Consider the following 19,484-nt stretch of genomic DNA (forward strand, 5'->3'; position numbering starts at 1 on the left):
CTCTTCATAAAAAATTTGGAGTTTCTCTTGTCCCATCCCACAGTAAAAAACAAGAAAATAGTGGTTGCTGGTGATTTTAATGTGGACTCATTTAAAAGCTCTGTCAGTGAACAATTATTGCAATCAGTAACATTATCATTCAATTCATTTCCTACTGTGAACTTTGCCGCTAAAGTATATAAAGGCTCTGAGACTGCTACTGATAATATATTTGCAGACAAATCTAGGAAAAAAGTCATATCACAAAACCAATAGTGAACTGGCTATCTGATAATGACATGCAGCATCTTGTGTTAAATGTTGAGACTTGTCAAGATAAAAAAAATGGAAGAAGCACAGGAGCAAATCCTTGAACTAAAGAAACAAGCAGCTAAAATAGGTCTTCAGATCTCCTTTGAAAAAACTAAGATATTGACAAACATCAAGCACTCATGTAAAATCCCTCAAATTTCAAGAACAGAAGATTGAAATAGTAAAATAATTCAAATGTCTCAGAGAATGGATTATTGGGAATGCTGGGGAAAGCAAAGCAATGGAATCCAGGAAAAATAAAATTGAATTGGCCTTCCAACTAACAAAAAATACATACAACAAAAAATCCCATTCATGGGGGTCCAAAATTACACATTACAAGACAGTGATTAAGACAGAAGCACTGTATGCAGCAGAACACTAAACATTAATTTCAAAGGCTAAATGGAGAAACTTGAGCTAAAGGAAAAAAAAATTTTAAGAAAAATCATAGGGCCACAATTTCAAGACAATAAGAAGATTATATACATCAAAAATGAAACTCTCTACAAGAAAATTGAAAAACTTTCAGATACTATGCGAAAAAGGAGAATAAATTTTTATGGTCATCTTCTCAGAATGAATTTCAGCAGATTAACTAAACAAATCTTTGACTTTTTCCATAACTGTAAAATGAAACCCAATTGGTTTAAATAAACTGAAAAAGACCTAGTAGAATTAAAGTGTGGCGTAGAGCGCCATAAATATCGATATTTGTTCTGTGCGCAAGTGGGCTATCTTCGAGGAGAGGGCTTTGGGGCAGGATGTTGGACACTATCGGCAGTTAGCCTCCGGACTTGTATCTGTGTAGAAGCTAAGTTTGAGTAAATCTGTATCTGAGAGGATTCTAGTTGTTTACCTACAACTATACCATATTCCCTCAAAAGATTTCAGAAAATTCACTTATTGATTGAACAGCTAAATTAATTACTAAAGATGAAAACATAAGGTTCCAAGATAAATCTACACAAAAGTCCAAACCCTTCATCTTAGAGGAAGAGAGGAAAAGAAGATCAGAAAGAATGAAGAAATACTGAGCCCTAAGAAAAGAACAACACACAAAGAAATGATTGATCCACCATACCCCAGAGAGGGTGAAATGAAAGAAGAAGAAAAAAATCTACTAAATCTGAGTACAGGAGGGTAATAAATCAGTCAAAAATTGAGAAATTCAGGAAATTCCTCAACGACATGAACTGGATAGATGTTTACAATATTTCTGACCCAAATGGAAAATATGAAGCATTCATTAATAAAGTTACTTCCACTTTTGAAAACTGTTCTCCCCTAAAGGTAACTCAGATCATACAGAAGTCAAAAAATAAACCAATTACACAAGGAATAAAGATACCATGTGAGACAAAAGGAAGACTTTATCTACTATCTAGGAACAGCTCTGATGTTAGCATTGTAATGCATTACAAAGAATAGTGCAAAATATTGAAGCAAGTAATCCAGAAGTCGAAGCAGCTTTATTATGAGAAAAAGATAATTACATCAGACAACAAAATAAAAACTGTATGGGATATAGTGAAGAGAGAGGCAGTTGGGGCCAAAAAGGAAGAGCAACAGACAGCTCTAGAAATAAATGAGACTTTGGTAACAAATGAATGTAGTGTTGCAAACCTCTCTAAACAAGTACCTCATTTTTGTTACTGACAGCTTGGGGTTATCAGGTTTGATAAACAGTGCAGTGGAGTATTTGAGATCAGTCTTTAAAAATAATTTCAGGAGAATGGAAGTGACACTCATGTAGCCCAAAGAAGTAGCATCCATCATAAAATCCTTAAAATCTAAGTATTCTAGTGGGTATGATAACATATCAATGATGTTAATCAAAGAGTGTTCATGTGAGTTGAGTTCTATCTTAAGCTATTTGTGTACTCAATCTCTTATTAGTGAAACATTTACAGACTGGCTAAAATATTCCAAAGTTAAGCCTCTTTAAAGGATGGGGAATAAAGAGATACCATCAAACTATCGAACACTTTCACTTTAGCCGGCTTTCTCAAAAATATTTGAAAAGGTTGTATTGAAATGTCTCCTTAAGCATCTGACTGCAAATAATATATTATCCAAGTAACAGTTTGGATTTATTAAGGGTCCTGATATAGAAAAAGCTATTTACACTTACAGTGAGAATGTACTTAATTCATTAGATAATAAATTAGAGGCTACTGGCATTTTCTGTGACCTGTCAAAAGCCTTTGAATGTGTGAATCACAGCATTCTCTTACGTAAATTAGAATATTGTGGTGTCACTGGCAGTGTTGCAGAATGGTTTGTGTCTTATTTAACTAACAGGAAACAAAGGGTGTTGTTGTGAAATACCTGTGCAGTAAGCAGTTAGTCTTCATCCGACTGGGAATTAATTACATGTGGTTTTCCTCTAGGTTCCAACTTGGGTTTGTTGCTTTTTCTTGTGTACATTAATGACCTATCATCTGTTACATTGCCAGATGCAAGTTTGTTTTGCAGATGATACAAACATTGCAATAAGTAGCAAGTCAAGTACAGACTTAGAAATAGCTGCTAATCAAATTGTTACTGACATTAATAAATGATTTATAGCTAATTCACTGTCATTAAACTTTGAAAAGACCCACTATATGCTGCTCTGAACCTGTAAGAGATTTCCTTCCAGGATGTGCATAATGTATGATGTCATGCAGATAAAAGAGGTTGACAGTGTTAAATTTCTGGGAAGGGCATACCACAGAATTGCTTAAGTGCCTAAACAAGTCTGTAATTGCAGTAAGAATGGTGTCAGAAGTAGGCAATATAAATATAAAAAAAAGCGTGCTTTCATCTATTATGTCATATGGGATCATATTTTGGGGTAACTCATCAAACCAATAAAAAGTTTTTAGCATGCAAAAGCATATTATAAGACTCATTTGTGGTGTAAATCCAAAACATCATGTAGAAACCTGTTCAAGGAACTTTGTATTCTAACCTCTGCTTCTCAGTATATTTATTCCTTAATGAAAATTCTTGCAAGTAATATATCTCTATTTCCAACCAATAGCTCAATACATACTATCAATGCTTGGAATAAGAACAATCTACATAAAGACCTAAAATCAGTTACCTTGGTCCAAAAAAGGCGTCCAATATTCAGGAATGCAAATTTCCAATAAATTTCCAGCAACCATTAAATATAAGAATACATTGCAAACCTGGCTAAAAAACAACGAATTCTATACAACTGAAGAATTCTTAGAAACTAATCATCAAAATATATGTTTTACCTAAGTTATGAAGAAAATGTTTTGATATTATATAAGTTAGTTATTTACTGTTATTCTTTTCTTATGTGTGTATTTAATTATTGTATAAAACATTGTTTTACATAATGCTGAAGAAAAGGTCTTTAGTTCCTTTTCTCCCCTTTCTGTAACTATTTGAATATCGTACTGAAACTAAAACCCTCTGTAAACTTTGACGCAGCCAATTGTATGAAAAATACTGAAAGGCTAATAAAAATATTCTGTTCTATTCTACTTGGTTTCAGATAAAGCACAGTTTAAACAGAGTGTGAAAGACTTTTTGATAGGCAGCTCCATCTACTCTATAGATGAATATCTTAACAAGGACTGTTAGACCAGCTTAAGTAAAAATGTCTGTTAGATTTCAGTTTTGACAGCACTTGGTCACAATAGTCAAGATTAGGTATTTTGAGTATGATAAATTTATTAAAAGTGCATAACAATGTTTCATTCTGATAGCACATTAATTCTGTAAATATTAGCAGTTCCAGTTTACTGTAATGTAGTCACCTATTTTGACAATCTCCTGACAAATGACCAGGATAGTAAGTATTATATTCAAATTTTTATGTTTTTTGTGTTATACTTTCTGACATGTTCTACATCCATGAGAATCATCTCAATTTTTGGTCTATGGAACTAAAACTGAAACTAATTTAATCTAATCTAGGAAGTGTGCTTGTCTGTATGAATGTGTATGTGTTTTCTTTCTGAAAAAGGTTTTGGCTGAAAATGGTAATAAGAAACAGTCTTTTCATTGTGTCTGTCTGCGACACAATAGGTTCTTTACAGTGAGTAGTAATCTATCCTTTTCCTTACATCTGATGAGTTAGTAGACAAGTTCAGGGAGGCCTTTCAAAGAAGCCAATCACAGTCGTTTTGTTATGCACTACGAGAGTTAAATATCCCTTACTCAACAATCCACAAGGTGTTGCATAAATGGCTTTGCTTGCATTCTTACAAAGTTTAAATTGTGCAAACACTGAAACAAAAGGACTTGCAGCTTTGTCACAAATTTGCTATTGAGATATCTGACAGTACCTATCAAGGAAATATTGTTTTCTTTGATGAAGGAACCTTCCTCATGTGTGAGAAGATTAATCTCTGCAGAAAAAAATGTGGATGCAATAGCCTACTTTATCCTTGACACGCTTGTGCATGCTTGGTTTCAGGTACAGTATCATCTAGACATTTTAAGGGTTACAAAAGGAAGTAGAGGTGTATTAATTTTTTGTACAATACTATTCGAGTTAATTTATGTGATGCAACAAATTGCAAATATTTATGTCTCACTGCATTTGAAAATCAAGGAGGTTTCATATGAACACACTGTATTAGCCTAGTAAAGGCATGTAAGTTATGAATGACCATGGAGTGTAACTGAAGTACAGAACACAAACTGCTGCAGTGAATTCAACAGAGCAGTTTCCAACTCAAGCTCCAGCAGCTGCTGGCTATGTGCATTGTTGGCTCCTTCCTGTATTACAGCATCATAACTCTCCACTACTCTCCAGCTGCCAAGAATAAACAAGGAGAATTTAGTTCACAACATTTCCTAAAATCCCTCAGTGAGTTTGGCATCCATCCCTAGTGCTGCCCACTTCATCAAAAACTTGCATCCTCCCCACACAACAATAACATTTATAGCTGTGCATATAGAAGTTTGGAATGTAAAACTGCCACAGAATCACAAAGTTCATAGCATGTATCCTTGTGCAGCTAGAAAGAGTTGTTTGGCTCAAGTGCACTACAATGAAACTGCTTGGAAGTTTGCATCTAACTCTTTGCAGATGCTCTTCAAAAATATAACACATTTTTCAATGAATATGTTCATATTAATTCAAACAATAGAAAAACCAGGATGGACTGTAACAATATTAGAGAAGGAAAGTTACCACTCACCATATAGTGGAGCTGCTGAGTCGCGATAGGCACAACAAAAAGATTCACACAATTATAGCTTTCGGCCATTAAGGCCTTTGTCAGCAATAGACACACACACACACACACATATGCAAACGCAACTTGCACACACATCTGCAGTCTCAGATAACTGAAATCACACTGTGAGCAGTAGCACCAGTGCATGATGGGAGTGGCAACTGGGTGGGGGTAAAGAGGTGGCAAGGGTGGGTGGGGGGAGGGATAGTATGGTGGGGGTGGTGGACAGTGAAGTGCTGCAGTTTATATGGAGGGCAGGAGAGAAGGTGGGGAGCAGGGGGCGGGGGTGGGGGGGTGGGGGGGGGGGTAAGTAGAGGAAAGCAGAGTAATAAAAAAATAAAAAGAAATTAAAAGACTGGATGTAGTGGTGAAATGACGGCTGTTTAGTGCTGGAATGGGAACAGGGAGGGGACTGGATGGGTGAGGACAGTGACTAACAAAGATTGAGGCCAGGAGGGTATGGGAACATAGGATGTATTGCAGGGAAAGTTCCCACCTGTGCAATTCAGAAAAGCTGGTGTTGGTGGGAAGGAGCCATATGGCATAGGCTGTGAAGCAGTCATTGAGATGACCTACATTATGTTTGGCAGCATGTTCAGCAACAAGGTGGTCCACTTGTTTTTTGGCCACAGTTTGTCAGTGGCCTTTCATGTGGACAGACAGCTTGTTGGTTGTCATGCCTACACAGAATGCAGCACACTGATTGAAGCTTAGCTTGTAAATCACATGACTGGTATCACAGGTAGCCCTGCCTTTGATGGGATATGTGATATTAATGACCGGACTGGAGTAGGTGATGGTAGGAGGATGTATGGGACAGGTCTTGCATCTAGGTCTATTACAGGGGTATGAGACATGAGGTAAGGGATTGGGAGCAGGGGTTGTGTAGGTATGGATGAGTATATTTTGTAGGTTCGGTGGACAGCAGAATGCCACAGTAGGAGGGGTGGAAAGGATAGTGGGCAGGCCATTTCTCATTTCAGGGCACGATGAGAGGTAATCGAAACCCTGCCAGAGAACGTAATTTAGTTGCTCCAGTCCTGCATGGTACTGAGTTACAAGGGGAATGCTCCTCTATGGCTGGACTGTAGGACTTTGGGAGGTGGTGGAAGACTGGAAAGATAAGGCATCGGAAATTTGTTTTTGTTCAAGTTTGGGAGGATAATTACGGTCAGTGAAGGCTTCAGTGAGACCCTTGGTACATTTTGAGAGGGACTGCTCGTCACTGCAGATGTGACGACCATGTGTGGCTAGGCTGTACAGAAGGGACTTCTTACTATGGAATGGATGGCAGCTGACGAAGTGGAGGTATTGCTAATGGTAGGTATTGCTAAGTAGGTTTGATATGGATGGAGATACTAATGTAGCCATCTCTGAGGTGGAGGTCAACACCTAGGAAGGTGGCTTGTTGGGTTGAGTAGGACCAGGTGAAGCAAATGGGGGAGAAGTTGTTGAGGTTCTGGAGGAATGTGGTTAAGGTGTCCTCACCTTCAATTCAGATAGCAAAGATGTCATCATCGAATCTGAACCAGGTGAGGGATTTAGGATTGTGGATTTTCAGGAAGGATTGCTTTAGATGGCCCATGAATAGGTTGGCATAGTATGGTGCCATACAGGTGCCCATAGCCATACCCCAGATTTGTTTGTAGGTAATGCCTTCAAAGGAGAAGTAACTGTGGGTGAGGATATAGTTGGTCACGGCTAGTAGGAAAGAGGTTGTTGGTTTGGAATCCATAGGGTGTTTGGAAGGGAGTAAGACAGGGTTGTAGCCTCTCCCCGATGCTATTCAATCTGTATATTGAGCAAGCAGTAAAGGAAACAAAAGAAAAATTCGGAGTAGGTATTAAAATCCATGGAGAAGAAATAAAAACTTTCAGGTTCGCCGATGACATTGTAATTCTGTCAGAGACAGCAAAGGACTTGGAAGAGCAGTTGAATGGAATGGATAGCGTCTTGAAAGGAGGATATAAAATGAACATCAACAAAAGCAAAACGAAGATAATGGAATGTAGTCGAATTAAGTCGTGTGATGCTGAGAGAATTAGGTTAGGAAATGGGACACTTAAAGTAGTAAAGGAGTTTTGCTATTTGGGGAGAAAAATAACTGATGATGGTCGAAGTAGAGAGGATATAAAATGTAGACTGGCAATGGCAAGGAAAGCGTTTCTGAAGAAGAGAAATTTGTTAACATTGAGTATAGATTTAAGTGTCAGGAAGTCATTTCTGGAAGTATGTGTATGGAGTTTAGCCATGTATGGAAGTGAAACATGGACAATAAATAGTTTGGACAAGAAGAGAATAGAAGCTTTTGAAATGTGGTGCTACAGAAGAATGCTGAAGATTAGATGGGTAGATCACATAACTAATGAGGAAGTATTGAATAGGATTGGGGAGAAGAGAAGTTTGTGGCACAACTTGACCAGAAGAAGGGATTGGTTGGTAGGACATGTTCTGAGGCATCAAGGGATCACCAATTTAGTATTGGAGGGCAGCATGGAGGGTAAAAATCGTAGAGGGAGACCAACAAATGAATACACTAAGCAGATTCAGAAGGATGTTGGTTGCAGTAGGTACTGGGAGATGAAGAAGCTTGCACAGGATAGACTAGCATGGAGAGCTGCATCAAACCAGTCTCAGGACTGAAGACAACAACAACAACAACAAGGGTGTTTGGAAAGGTGGTGTTCAATAGTATTAAGGGCATGGGTATTAGGAATGTTGGTGTATAGGGAGGTGGCATCAATAGTGATGAGCAGGGAACCTTGTGGTAAAGGGACAGGAACTGTGGAGAGTTGGTGGAGGAAATGGTTGGTATCTTTTATATAGGAGGATAGGTTCCCGGTAATTGGTTGAAGGTGTTGGTCTACAAGAGCAGAGATTCTCTCAGTGAGGGCACAGTAACCGGCCACAATGGGTCGTCCTGGGTGGTTGGGTTTATGGACTTTAGGAAGCATGTAGGAGATGAGAGTGTGTGGAGCAGTAGGGGTAAGTAGAGAGATGGACTCTGAGGAGAGGTTCTGGGATGTGCCTAAGGATTTGAGTAGCAACTGGAGATCCTGCTGGATTATTGGAATGGTGTCACTGTGGCAAGGTTTGTAGGTGGAAGTATCTGACAGCTGATGGAGTCCTTCTGCCATGTAATCCTTGTGCTTCAAAGCAATGGTGGTGGAGCCTTTGTCTGCAGGTAGGATTATAAGGTCAGGATCAGTTTTTAGATGGTGGACTGTGGTTCTTTCTGCAGCTGTAAGGTTAGTTTGCATGTTGAGGGATTTGGGGAATGATGGTGAGCAAGGTTTGAGGTTAAGAAACTCTGTAAAGTTAACAGGGGGTGGTTTGAAGGCAGTACAGGTTGATCACGGTTGGATAGAGGAGTGATCTGAGTTAGGCAAGATTCAATATTGGTTTTTGTTGAGCCTGATTGGTCGGGTTGGTGGTGAAAAAGTGTTTCCTCTGTAGGGACTGGGAGAAGGAGAGAAGGTCTTTAACAAGTCCTGCATGATTGAATTTGGGAGTGCGGCAAAAGGTGAGGCCTCTGGAAAGGACTGATATTTCTGTGGGACAAAAGCTTCTGTAGGAAAGGTTCATGACTGTGTTAGGGGTCTGTTTAGGTTCTGGGTTATGTGTAGTGGTGAGAGTGAGTTTTGGAGGGTGTGGTAAGTGTAGTAGGTCTGTGTGATAGTGTTTGTCAGCTAGGAGGGGACGTGGGGGAGGTTTGGGGGTTGCTGTAGAGGTGGTGGACAGTGGTACTCTGAGGCAGGAATAGGAAATGAGCACAATGGAGGGCTTTTTGAAGTGGCGTTGTGCGTGTTGCTCAAGTTCCTGCAGGGCAAGAGTTTCATTGTGTGTTATGGGTTCCAGGAATTTGGGATTACATAGCAGGAGAATTTTGTGGATGGAGAGGAGGTACTGCAAGGAGGATTGGTCTTTGTTGATACGGTTTCACAGGATTATGTTGGTGAGGCCTAAGAATTGGTGGAATCTGAACAGGTGTAGGTCATTGTGGAGGGAAGGGTGGCAACCAGAGATGGATAATTTGATGGTAAGGCCATTAGGGGGGATTTCATGAGCCAAGCAACAACTCAGGAATAGTATGAGTAGCTGGGATCTGGCTAGGGATAAGGAAACTTTTCTGTATTGATGCAGATGGAAGGAGCAAGGATCCATGGTGGTGCAAAAAATGTGAAAAATTACGTAAAAAAGTAGAATTATGTCCAAAAAATTACGCAAAAATACACCCAAATACATGTGAAAAATCACGGAAAGGACGAAATGGATGCACAAGGGGAAAAAACGAGATGAAATCTAATGAGGACAATGACAGCAGAAGGTGACGACTCCCTAAAATTGGTGACAAGTCACTAGGATCAAAATAGAGAATAACTTATAATTAATAAATATATGATTATTACTGTAGGTGGCAGGTTTGAGGGCAGATAAGTGTGAATAAGGGGGATGGCAGATGTGACTGGATGATGTGGATTTAGTGGGTGTGAACAGGGAGAGAATGGAGAAAGTGTGGGGGGTGGGGAGGGGTTTGTAGATAGAAATACAAGATAGTGTGGCACCAGAAAGATGTGGGAGATAACATGCAAAAGTAGGGGAACTGATGTAGGGAGAGTGATTGGTTTGAAAGTTTAGGATTAATTATAACAGCGAGAGTAATGTGGGACATATGATACTGCACCAATAATCAGTATGGTCTTGACGCTGTCTGATGCGCACGGCCGAGATGGTTGATAAGGGTGGCTCGTAAGTAGAGTGTACATGGCAGTTTGTAAGGCAACAAGAAAAACACAGGAAAGAAAAGAAAGAAGGTTGGACAATTGAGTACAGTGATGCAAAAGAAGGTAGTGGCAAAGGAAAACAGCACAGGTTAGAATCGAAGAAAAACCGTCAGGTAAAAATCAAACAATGGAAAATCCAGCATGGAATGTAACAATATTAGAGAAGGAAAGTTGCCACTCACCATATAATGGAGATGCTGAGTCATGATAAGCACAACAAAAAGATTCACAGAGTTATAGCTTTCGGTCATTACAGCATTTGTCAGCAACAGACACACACACACACACACACACACACACACACACACACACACACAGACAGACACACATACTCACACAAACGCAACTTGCAGGCCACATGAATGGCCACCGACAAACTGTGGCCAAAAAACAAGTGGACCACCCTGTTGATGAAAACACTGCCAAACATGATATCTGTCATCTCAATGAGTGCTTCACAGCCTGTGCCATATGGATCCTTCCCACCAACACCAGCTTCTCTGAATTGCGCAGTTGGGAACTTTCCCTGCAATGCATTCTACATTCCTGTAACACTCCTGGCCTCAACCTTTGTTAGTCACTGTCCTCACCCATCCAGCTCCCTCCCTGTTCGCATTCCAGCAACACACAGCCGTCATTTCACCGCCACAACCAGTCTTTTAATTTCTTTTTATTTCTCTGCTTTCTGCTACTTATCCCCACTCCCTGCTTTCTCTCCTGCCCTCCATCTAAACTGCAGCACTTCACTGTCCACCACCCCCACCATACTATACCTCCCCTCTCCCCACCCCAGCCTCCTCCTTACCTCCACCCAGTTGCCACTGCCATCATGCACTGGTGTGCTGCTTGCAGTGTGGTTTCAGTTATCTGAGATTGCAGACGTGTGTGCAAGTTGTGTTTGAGTGTGTGTGTGTGTGTGTGTGTGTGTGTGTGTGTGTGTGTGTGTGTGTGTGATTGTATGTCTACTGCTGACAAAGGCCTTAATGACCAAAATCTATAATTGTGTGAATCTTTTTGTTGTGCCTATCGCAACGCAGCATCTCTGCTATATGATGAGTAGCAACTTTCCTTCTCTAATATTCATATTAATTCATTGATATGAATTGAGAAACGTTCATCTGGGTGAGGTCTCCTAACCTTATATCCCCACTGTGTAAATTAGTGAAACTTAGCATATATCAAGACCCATAAAGGAAATTTTTTGATAAAAGTATTTTATAAGAGGTTTCCTCAGTGTCTAAAATTATATTAGTAGTTTTGCCAAGACTATAGTATATTCTTGGATTTTGTCTTTATGGCTTATGGTTTATCTATTGAAGAAATTTCATTTCAAGCACTGGATTACTAATTTATAAAACTGAAGTGTTATTTGAATTGGATTTATGAAAGAGTTCCCCTTTTTTTTAATTTCACATTACTTCCCTTAGTGACACAATATTTTTTCTTTGGCAGTTTCCCATACACTGCAGGATGAAGTAAACCCTGAATTAGAGACTGCAGAATCTCAGCATGTTAAAGCCAGTGTATCAAGCACAAAATTAGTAGTGATACGTAAATATAATATGAAAATATGTTTATATGGTGACTTCAAACCACTCTAAGTTCACAATCAATGGAGGATTCATACTATTACTCTATCCAAAGAACTTATTCGCCACATGATAGGAATTTGGCTGCTTCTTGCAAATCAATTTATGTGGGACTTAGTGCACTTACTACTTAACATGGAATTAATGATTGAAACCATGTTACAAAGCTGTTTCGAAACCAGAGGGAGTATAACTGCAGACTGCAGACTGAAACATAGCCAAAGCCTCACAACAAGCAAAATCTAAACAAATCAAAATTAGCCTAAGAAGAGCCCAATGTAAATTGTTGATTAATTTGGAAGTAAAATTCTGTACACCGATCTACCAAAAATTCCTAAGAAACTTAGGTCTAATGTTAAAACAGTAAATGGATCAACAACTGTAAAGCCATCAAAACAGGGGATGATGAGAGAGTAAATGTATCCAAGTCATCTGTACCGAGACTCAACAACCACAAAGGTATCAAAGTAGGGGATGATAAGAGAGAAGGCTGAAATACTGAATTTCTTGTTGCAAAATTGTTTCACTGAGGAAGATCATACGGAGAGCCCTCCTTTAAAAGGCCACAAGATTGTCAAAGACAACAAAATAAGTGATTGTGGGATATAAAATCTAGAAATCACTAAACAGAGGAAAGGCAGCTGGGCCTGATGGAATACCTACATTGTTCTATGTAGATTATGTGAAAGAACTTGTGCCTCTTCCAACAGCTGTCTACAGAAGACTGTTGGGGTAATGTATAGGTCCTTCATGTTTCTAGAAGTTTTGCCAAACACTGACATCAGTCTGTGTACATTTTTGTAACCCATTTTATGCTTGCATAATACTGTTATTGAGAATCTATAAAATGCTTGATTTATTGAAGATAACAAAATTAAGACAACCATTGGCAAGCAAAATCTGAAAAATGAAATGTAGGTATTCCTCAACAAGTGTTGAAAAGGATTTTAATATGATAAATAATGGAAAGTTATGTACACACCTATAGCTGCCTGTAGTAAAGTAACTGTATCATTTATAACCACTGTTTTCTGGAGATAAAGATCATTTCAATGTAATAATAATATTACAAAGCTATTAAAGCAACTGTTGATGTCACTCTAATAACACTTCAAAGGAAATAACTACATGTAAGTATTCAGGAATGTATTAAACTTTGCCTGCTGAACGTTGTATCTCGGTAAAACACTTTTGTGTCTCTGAAAGATTCCATCTACAAAGGCATGCCACCTGTAGAAAACAGGATCCCTCATATTTGTTGCTGGATCAGCAACAACACCAAATGATTCCTGTAAGAAAAATGAAATTATTTGCATACATATTCAATTAAATTCTCAGTTAAACATAGTACAATTTAAATTATGAGTCCTGAAATGAGGAGTGCAACAGCATGAAAGCAAGCCTATCTTTGAGCCAAATTACTGTGCTGAGTAACAGTTCATAAACATACCAATGAAAATGCACATTCTAGTAATAACAGTTTCATACAGAATAATATGATGCATTGACTAAAAGTAACACACTTTGTTCACAGATTGTTTAACAAATTTTGCTAAATATCTGTAGAAATAACAATTATTCATTGACAATCATAAACAAAATATTAGAAATTTGTCTATAATTGTAAGCTCTCATGTATGGTAATGATCTATGTTTCTGCATACGATTACACAATACTACACAGCAAATACTCTGTATTGTATTGTAGTCTGTTGACCCTCTTAATTATGTGGCATACAACAAGTAAAATTTATTATTATTATTTATTGGCCTTATGAGCCATTTTTGTATAAGAACTGCAGATTATACTGCTGTACAAAGACAACACAGCTTAGGGTTTGATAAATGTAATATTATGATGTGATGGAAAATAACATGACATGATTATGATATGAGATATGTTATGGTAGACGAAATGACATGATGTGATGAAAACATGCATATACATTACACAAATAAGATATGACATAAGTATATAGTTAATGTATGTCAATACTCTGTTATTCAGTTTCATCTTCCCACATCTTAAATAAGCAAATACAACATGCTCACATGCACCCACATGTGTGTGTGCACATGGTCGTCCCCCCCCCCCCCCCTTTCCCACACACACACAACACACACACACACACACTATCTGCAATGTTTCATATATTTAGCAATGGCTGAATTATAGAGGGTGGGATGCTCTCAGAGTGGGCTGCAAGGTAAGGAAGTGTACAGACATGTAGAATGTAGATTTTTATGTAAAAAAAACTCAATGTAATGATTTGTGTGACAGCACTGTCTTCAACAGATTATGGCAACCCCAATATCAGAACAGGGCCACACTCTTCCTTATAATAACAACCATGTTCAGTTGCAAACATGGGGCGGTCAGTTCTGATAAATATTACACGCTACAAATGTCAAGCACTATGAACAACAATGGCTGGACTAAATGTGATGTTAGTGATACACTTACCACAATGAATAATATGGATGCTACTTCAGCAGTGGGAATTGTGCTGCCATCAGTATGTGGGCAAATGGAAATTTGAACAGATAAATAAGCATCACAAATAAAGAAGTATCACGGCTTCAAAGCAGACAGGAAAACACCAAGATATCATATCTAAATTCCAAGGAAGGGTCTAAGAAGGACTATACATCTCCTGGCAAATTAGAGACCATACCTACACTGTGTTTCTATACATGATGTTGTGGTACAGCGATGCTCAGTGCAATAGGAGGGCTGCTTGTCAATTGTGTGCAGAGCATTTTCCACACTGCCAGACACCTCCACATTCCTTCATTGCTACATTGAAGTGCCTCTGAAGAGGCTGTACTTCATGCAGTGTAAGTGGATGTGATGATGAGTACCAGAAACATATCAGGTAGATTGCAAGTGGATTATCAAACTGTCAGGTGTCTTCTGCTTGAGCAGCAGCTACACCTGTACCACCCACAGAAGGTACAGGTAATGAAGCCACAGGACTTTACGTCACAAGCCCACTTCTGCAGGGGTTCTTGCACCATTGTATGGATGAGCCTGGGTTCCCATGGTGGAAACTTTTCATAGGTGAAGCAAAGTTTCCAGGGAAGCAGTTCTCAATTCCCTCAACATTCATGTGTGGGCTGATGAAAACCTGCATGCTGCATACCCCCATGGATTCCAAGAATGATACGATCTAAAGATTCGGGTAGGTTTCCTTGATGGACATGTGACTGTGCCATATCTTCTTCCACCACATCTCACTGATGTCACATACTTGCAATTCATTGATGACATACTGCATGGGCCCTTGGAATATGTGCCACTGCATGTGTGTCAAAATGTGGCTCCAGCACAATGGCACACCATCTCATTTTTCACATGCTATCCAAGATCATCTGGACCAACAATCTGGCAATGGTGGACAGGTTGTTATGGCTTCTGAGGAAGATCTACAAGTGCAAGTTATGGCTGTGGAAAATACTGGAGGACCATGAATTGGTGATCATATGTAGCAAAACATGGTACTGAGATACCATACATGTGTTAACATCAGTGGTTGTCATACTGAGCCCTACTTGTAAGTGTATCCAGATGACAGGCACCAGCAGTCAAGGAGCAATGTGTGTTGTGGTATTTTGCATGCAGTGGGAAAACAGTACGTTTCAGAACGTGAGTTTCTATGCTCTAATTAAACACCATGGTCTCCACTACAAATCCTCAAAGCCAGTAAAGGGAATGTAACAGTTATGATATTCATGGCAGATGCACATACATTTGTCTGGACAAAGTTGTGTGTGTGTGTGTGTGTGTGTGTGTGTGTAAATTATTAATCTTATATTCTATAATTTAATACACGTGAAGGAGACAAAATCATTACTATTAGGCTGTTGGCCTTCAAAGCTATTGTATGGGGAGTTATCATAAAGTTTTCATTGTCACCTTGAAAGAATAAAGTTGAACAATTAATTACTTGTCTGTTTGGCAAATGGATATCTGCAGTGCTGGTACACATTGAAAACCCTATACTGCACTACCACAGCACACCATTAAAGCAGACATTAAAAAATGACTCAAGTTGTTGATAAAGTGGAGGTGGGATGCACCATTTTGCTTTGTCTCCTCTAGCAGTGCACTTTGATAATGCAGATCATAGAATTCAATGCATGTCAAAACTGCAGAGCTGTATTTGCAACAAACAACAAATTAATTTTGCAACTTTGTACTTTTGAGGTGATAATTAAAACTTTATAACTAGCTCTCATATTACTTGGCAGATGATGTTTTTCTCTGTTTAATATATACTGTCATTAGAGTCTGAATAGTAGCATGGTGGAACCACACCACTTCCTATAATATCACTCCTGACAGAAATAATTTTTTTTTAGATATCTAATAATGCAGGTAGGGTACCATGAATACTTGAAATTCCTAAATTCTTGTATCTGCTGTAATTCACTAAGCTTTATTACTCAATGCATTTCTTTCAGACCACTGATGATAACAGTATAATTGGTTTTTGAGGAAACATTTTACATAACGAAATAAGCACAATTTAAGTCATATAAACCATCATCACTTCAAGATTTGACCCCCACTAGGAATTATTTGTTGTAGGGTTGGCACACACAAATGTTAACCTTTTTTGAAAAAATTAATGTTTTGAAACTTATTCCCACTCAAAACTATTTTATCCTATAATATTCAAATCTTCAAATTCCACAGAAGATCATGAACTACAAGCCGGATGAGGAAAGAGATACTGGAATGCCTCAGAAAAGATGGGAATGATTTTGTTTGTGAGTTCAGAAAAGGCAGTAACCTAATACTGAAAGGAAACGGATGATGGTGGTGGTGGTGGTGGCGGTGTTCAAACCTTAAAATGTAATCATTTCAAAATTTCAGTGTGTTGCCAATTTGGAGCTCCATTTTATTCTGATTCTAAAAATTTATCAGTTTCCTGAAAGTAGTTCATAAAATTTTTAAATTATAAATTTTAACTTTCCAAAAATTTCTTGGTGGGCTTTAGTAGATCCAGATGCATGTGAGAGCTTGTAATGGAACTGACAAATAGAAGTCATTTTATTTTATTATACACTAAAGTCGTGTTAAAAAAGCTTTTGCTTAAGATAATACTAAGTTAGGTGTTGCGATCAATAATCGATATTGGAATTGTTTGTTCTTTGTAGCTTATGACCGTGATCTTTGGCCTACAACGGGTTTTCGGCCACTTGAGTGTTGGCCGCGGTTGAGTGTAGTTGTGTATATAGTTTGGCAATAAATGTGTTTTTGATACAAAGAAACCATGGAATACTGCGTCATTTTTCAATAGTCCAGTAATAATTAAAAAACCCGCACCTTTTCTTGGACCCAGAGCAGCAAAGGAATCATCGCCTAGACAACGAGAAGCCACATGGACAACGCAGACTCAGCAGCATCAACAAAGGAGACATCATGGTCAGCTCTACTAAAGTACAATACAGCCATTAGCCACACCGTAACGGTGTCCTTATGGAAATAACTTTTCCTGCACAGTAGAGCGGGTTCGTGACAAGCTGCTGCCCCATAAAACAGAACCATTATTTATATCAATTGAAGAGGATACAACTTATGGTTAAAGAATTTTACTTCACTGCTTAACATGTGTATGATTTTTTTTTTTAATATCTATAGTACTGTATCCTGTAGCAAAGCTAGTTTACAGTAGAACACCAACAGATTTCTTGTCATAAATCACATACCCTAACTTTTGAAACGTTATTGTATCTGGTGCCACTCACATGGACACAAGAAAGATGGTCTATCATAGTTTTTTGAATTGGTTATTCATTAGGGGATAATTTTCTTGGGAAATTCTACAAACACACCAAGGCTATTAATTCCTCCGAAGATAATCATTAGAAGTCCATGCTGCCATATAAATGAGTAATATCATAAATTATTTAAGAAATTCAAAATACTAACTATTCCTTTATCAAACGTTTTATAAATTTTGATTTTGTACACAACCAATATAAACTTTAAAATATCTGCTTTAAGTACAGTTATAGTGCACTACAAGGAGAACTTCAAACTTTCATCACATCACTTAAAGCTTTATGCTCAGACACCACTGCAAATGGGGCTAAAAATTCATAATACACTAAAAGGTAGGACCATATTAAACATGTAATTTGGATTTCTACAAAGATTACTCCAAAACATTTTAGGAGAATAGTGTTGCTATCCCATTCTATTTTTGAAAGCAGAAATCATAATCCACTACTGGCTTGCTGGGCCTATCATAGAGATGGAAAGAAACACCCTGGTGGAATGATAAAACAAAGGATATAGTACAGAAGAAGAATAGAGTCTTTAGGGTATGGTTCCAGAAGAGAGTATCAAGCAAGAAAGAAAGAAGCAAAAAGAGTGGTGGCAGAGGAGAGAAGAAAGTGGATGGAACAGTGGACCAGAATGATGGAGGAGGATAGTGAAGGGTCAGAAAAGGTGTTATATGGGATGATCAAAAGTAAGAGGAAGAACGATACGACAGATTAAGCCCAAATGGAGACCTGGATGAGGAGGAACAAGCTGAGGAGAAAGAGTAGCGGGTGCAGCAGGTACATGGAGAGAAATGGAAGAGGCATTGGGAAACATGAAGGGAAGGAAGTCACCAGGTCTGGATGAGCTAAGTGTAGAGATGGTGAGAGCATCAGGAGAGGTGGGGATACAACGGCAATAGCAAGTAATGAAAACTGTGTGGAGACAAAAGAGGATCCCAGATGACTGGAAGAAGGGAATGATTGTCCCGGTCTTTAAGAAGGGAAATAGAAAAGAGTGTAAGAACTATTGGGGGATAACAATGATGAGTCATTGTGCAAAGATTTTTTAAAAAAATTTGGATGCACGAATTCAGGTAAAATTAGAAAGAAGGATGAGAGAAGAGTAACATGGCTTCAGAATAGGAAGGTCCATGGTGGATCTAATTTTTGCTGCAAGACAACTGCAGGAACAGTATTATGAATATGGAATAGATCTACTGATGATCTTCTGGGACACTGAAAAAGCATATGATAGTGCATGTAGAAGCAAAGTGTGGAAAGCCCTGGAGAATAGAAGAGTAGCAAAACAGATTATTTGGAGGATAAGGGAAATGAACCTTGAGCTGTGTGAAAGTGTGAGGAGAGAGATCAGCTTGGATTGAACAGAAGAATGGCTTGAGACAGGGAAGTGCACTTTCACTATTACTCTTCATTGCAATGACTGATGATATAATGAGTGGAGTAGCACAAGTGATTGGTGAAGGAAAGATGAAAGCTACGGTGCTTGCAGATGATCTGATGATTTGGGAGAATAAGGAGGAGGAAGTACAAGAGCAGTTGGATGTATGGGAATGAACAGTACAAGAATATGCGATGAAATTTAGGATAAGCAAGAGTGAGATGAGTATCAGAACAAGAACGAAGGAGAGAGGAACAACTGGAATAACAATTGGTGGGGCACGACTGAGTAGAGTGGAGAGTTTCAAGTATCTAGGAATCCTGATACAGGAATATGGAAAAAACGACAGAGAAATAAACGAGTGGGGGAGAAAAGCAGAAGCATTTTGCAAGTGTGTCAGAAGCCTGATATGGAGCAAGGATGTACAACAAATCAG

General features: G+C 38.6%; 1 protein-coding gene across 1 annotated transcript in view; it reads right to left on the reverse strand.

Moving 5' to 3' along the window:
• Window positions 1-19,484, reverse strand: part of LOC126204000 (phenoloxidase 2-like) — a 274,659-nt gene that overhangs the window by 145,046 nt on the left and 110,129 nt on the right. Inside the window, exon 9 of the mRNA XM_049938431.1 lies at window positions 13,035-13,163. Within this exon, the coding sequence (XP_049794388.1) occupies window positions 13,035-13,163 (129 nt within the window). The remainder of the gene's footprint in view (window positions 1-13,034; window positions 13,164-19,484) is intronic.

Source organism: Schistocerca nitens, chromosome 9 (assembly GCF_023898315.1).
Source record: "Schistocerca nitens isolate TAMUIC-IGC-003100 chromosome 9, iqSchNite1.1, whole genome shotgun sequence".
Lineage (NCBI taxonomy): Eukaryota > Metazoa > Arthropoda > Insecta > Orthoptera > Acrididae > Schistocerca > Schistocerca nitens.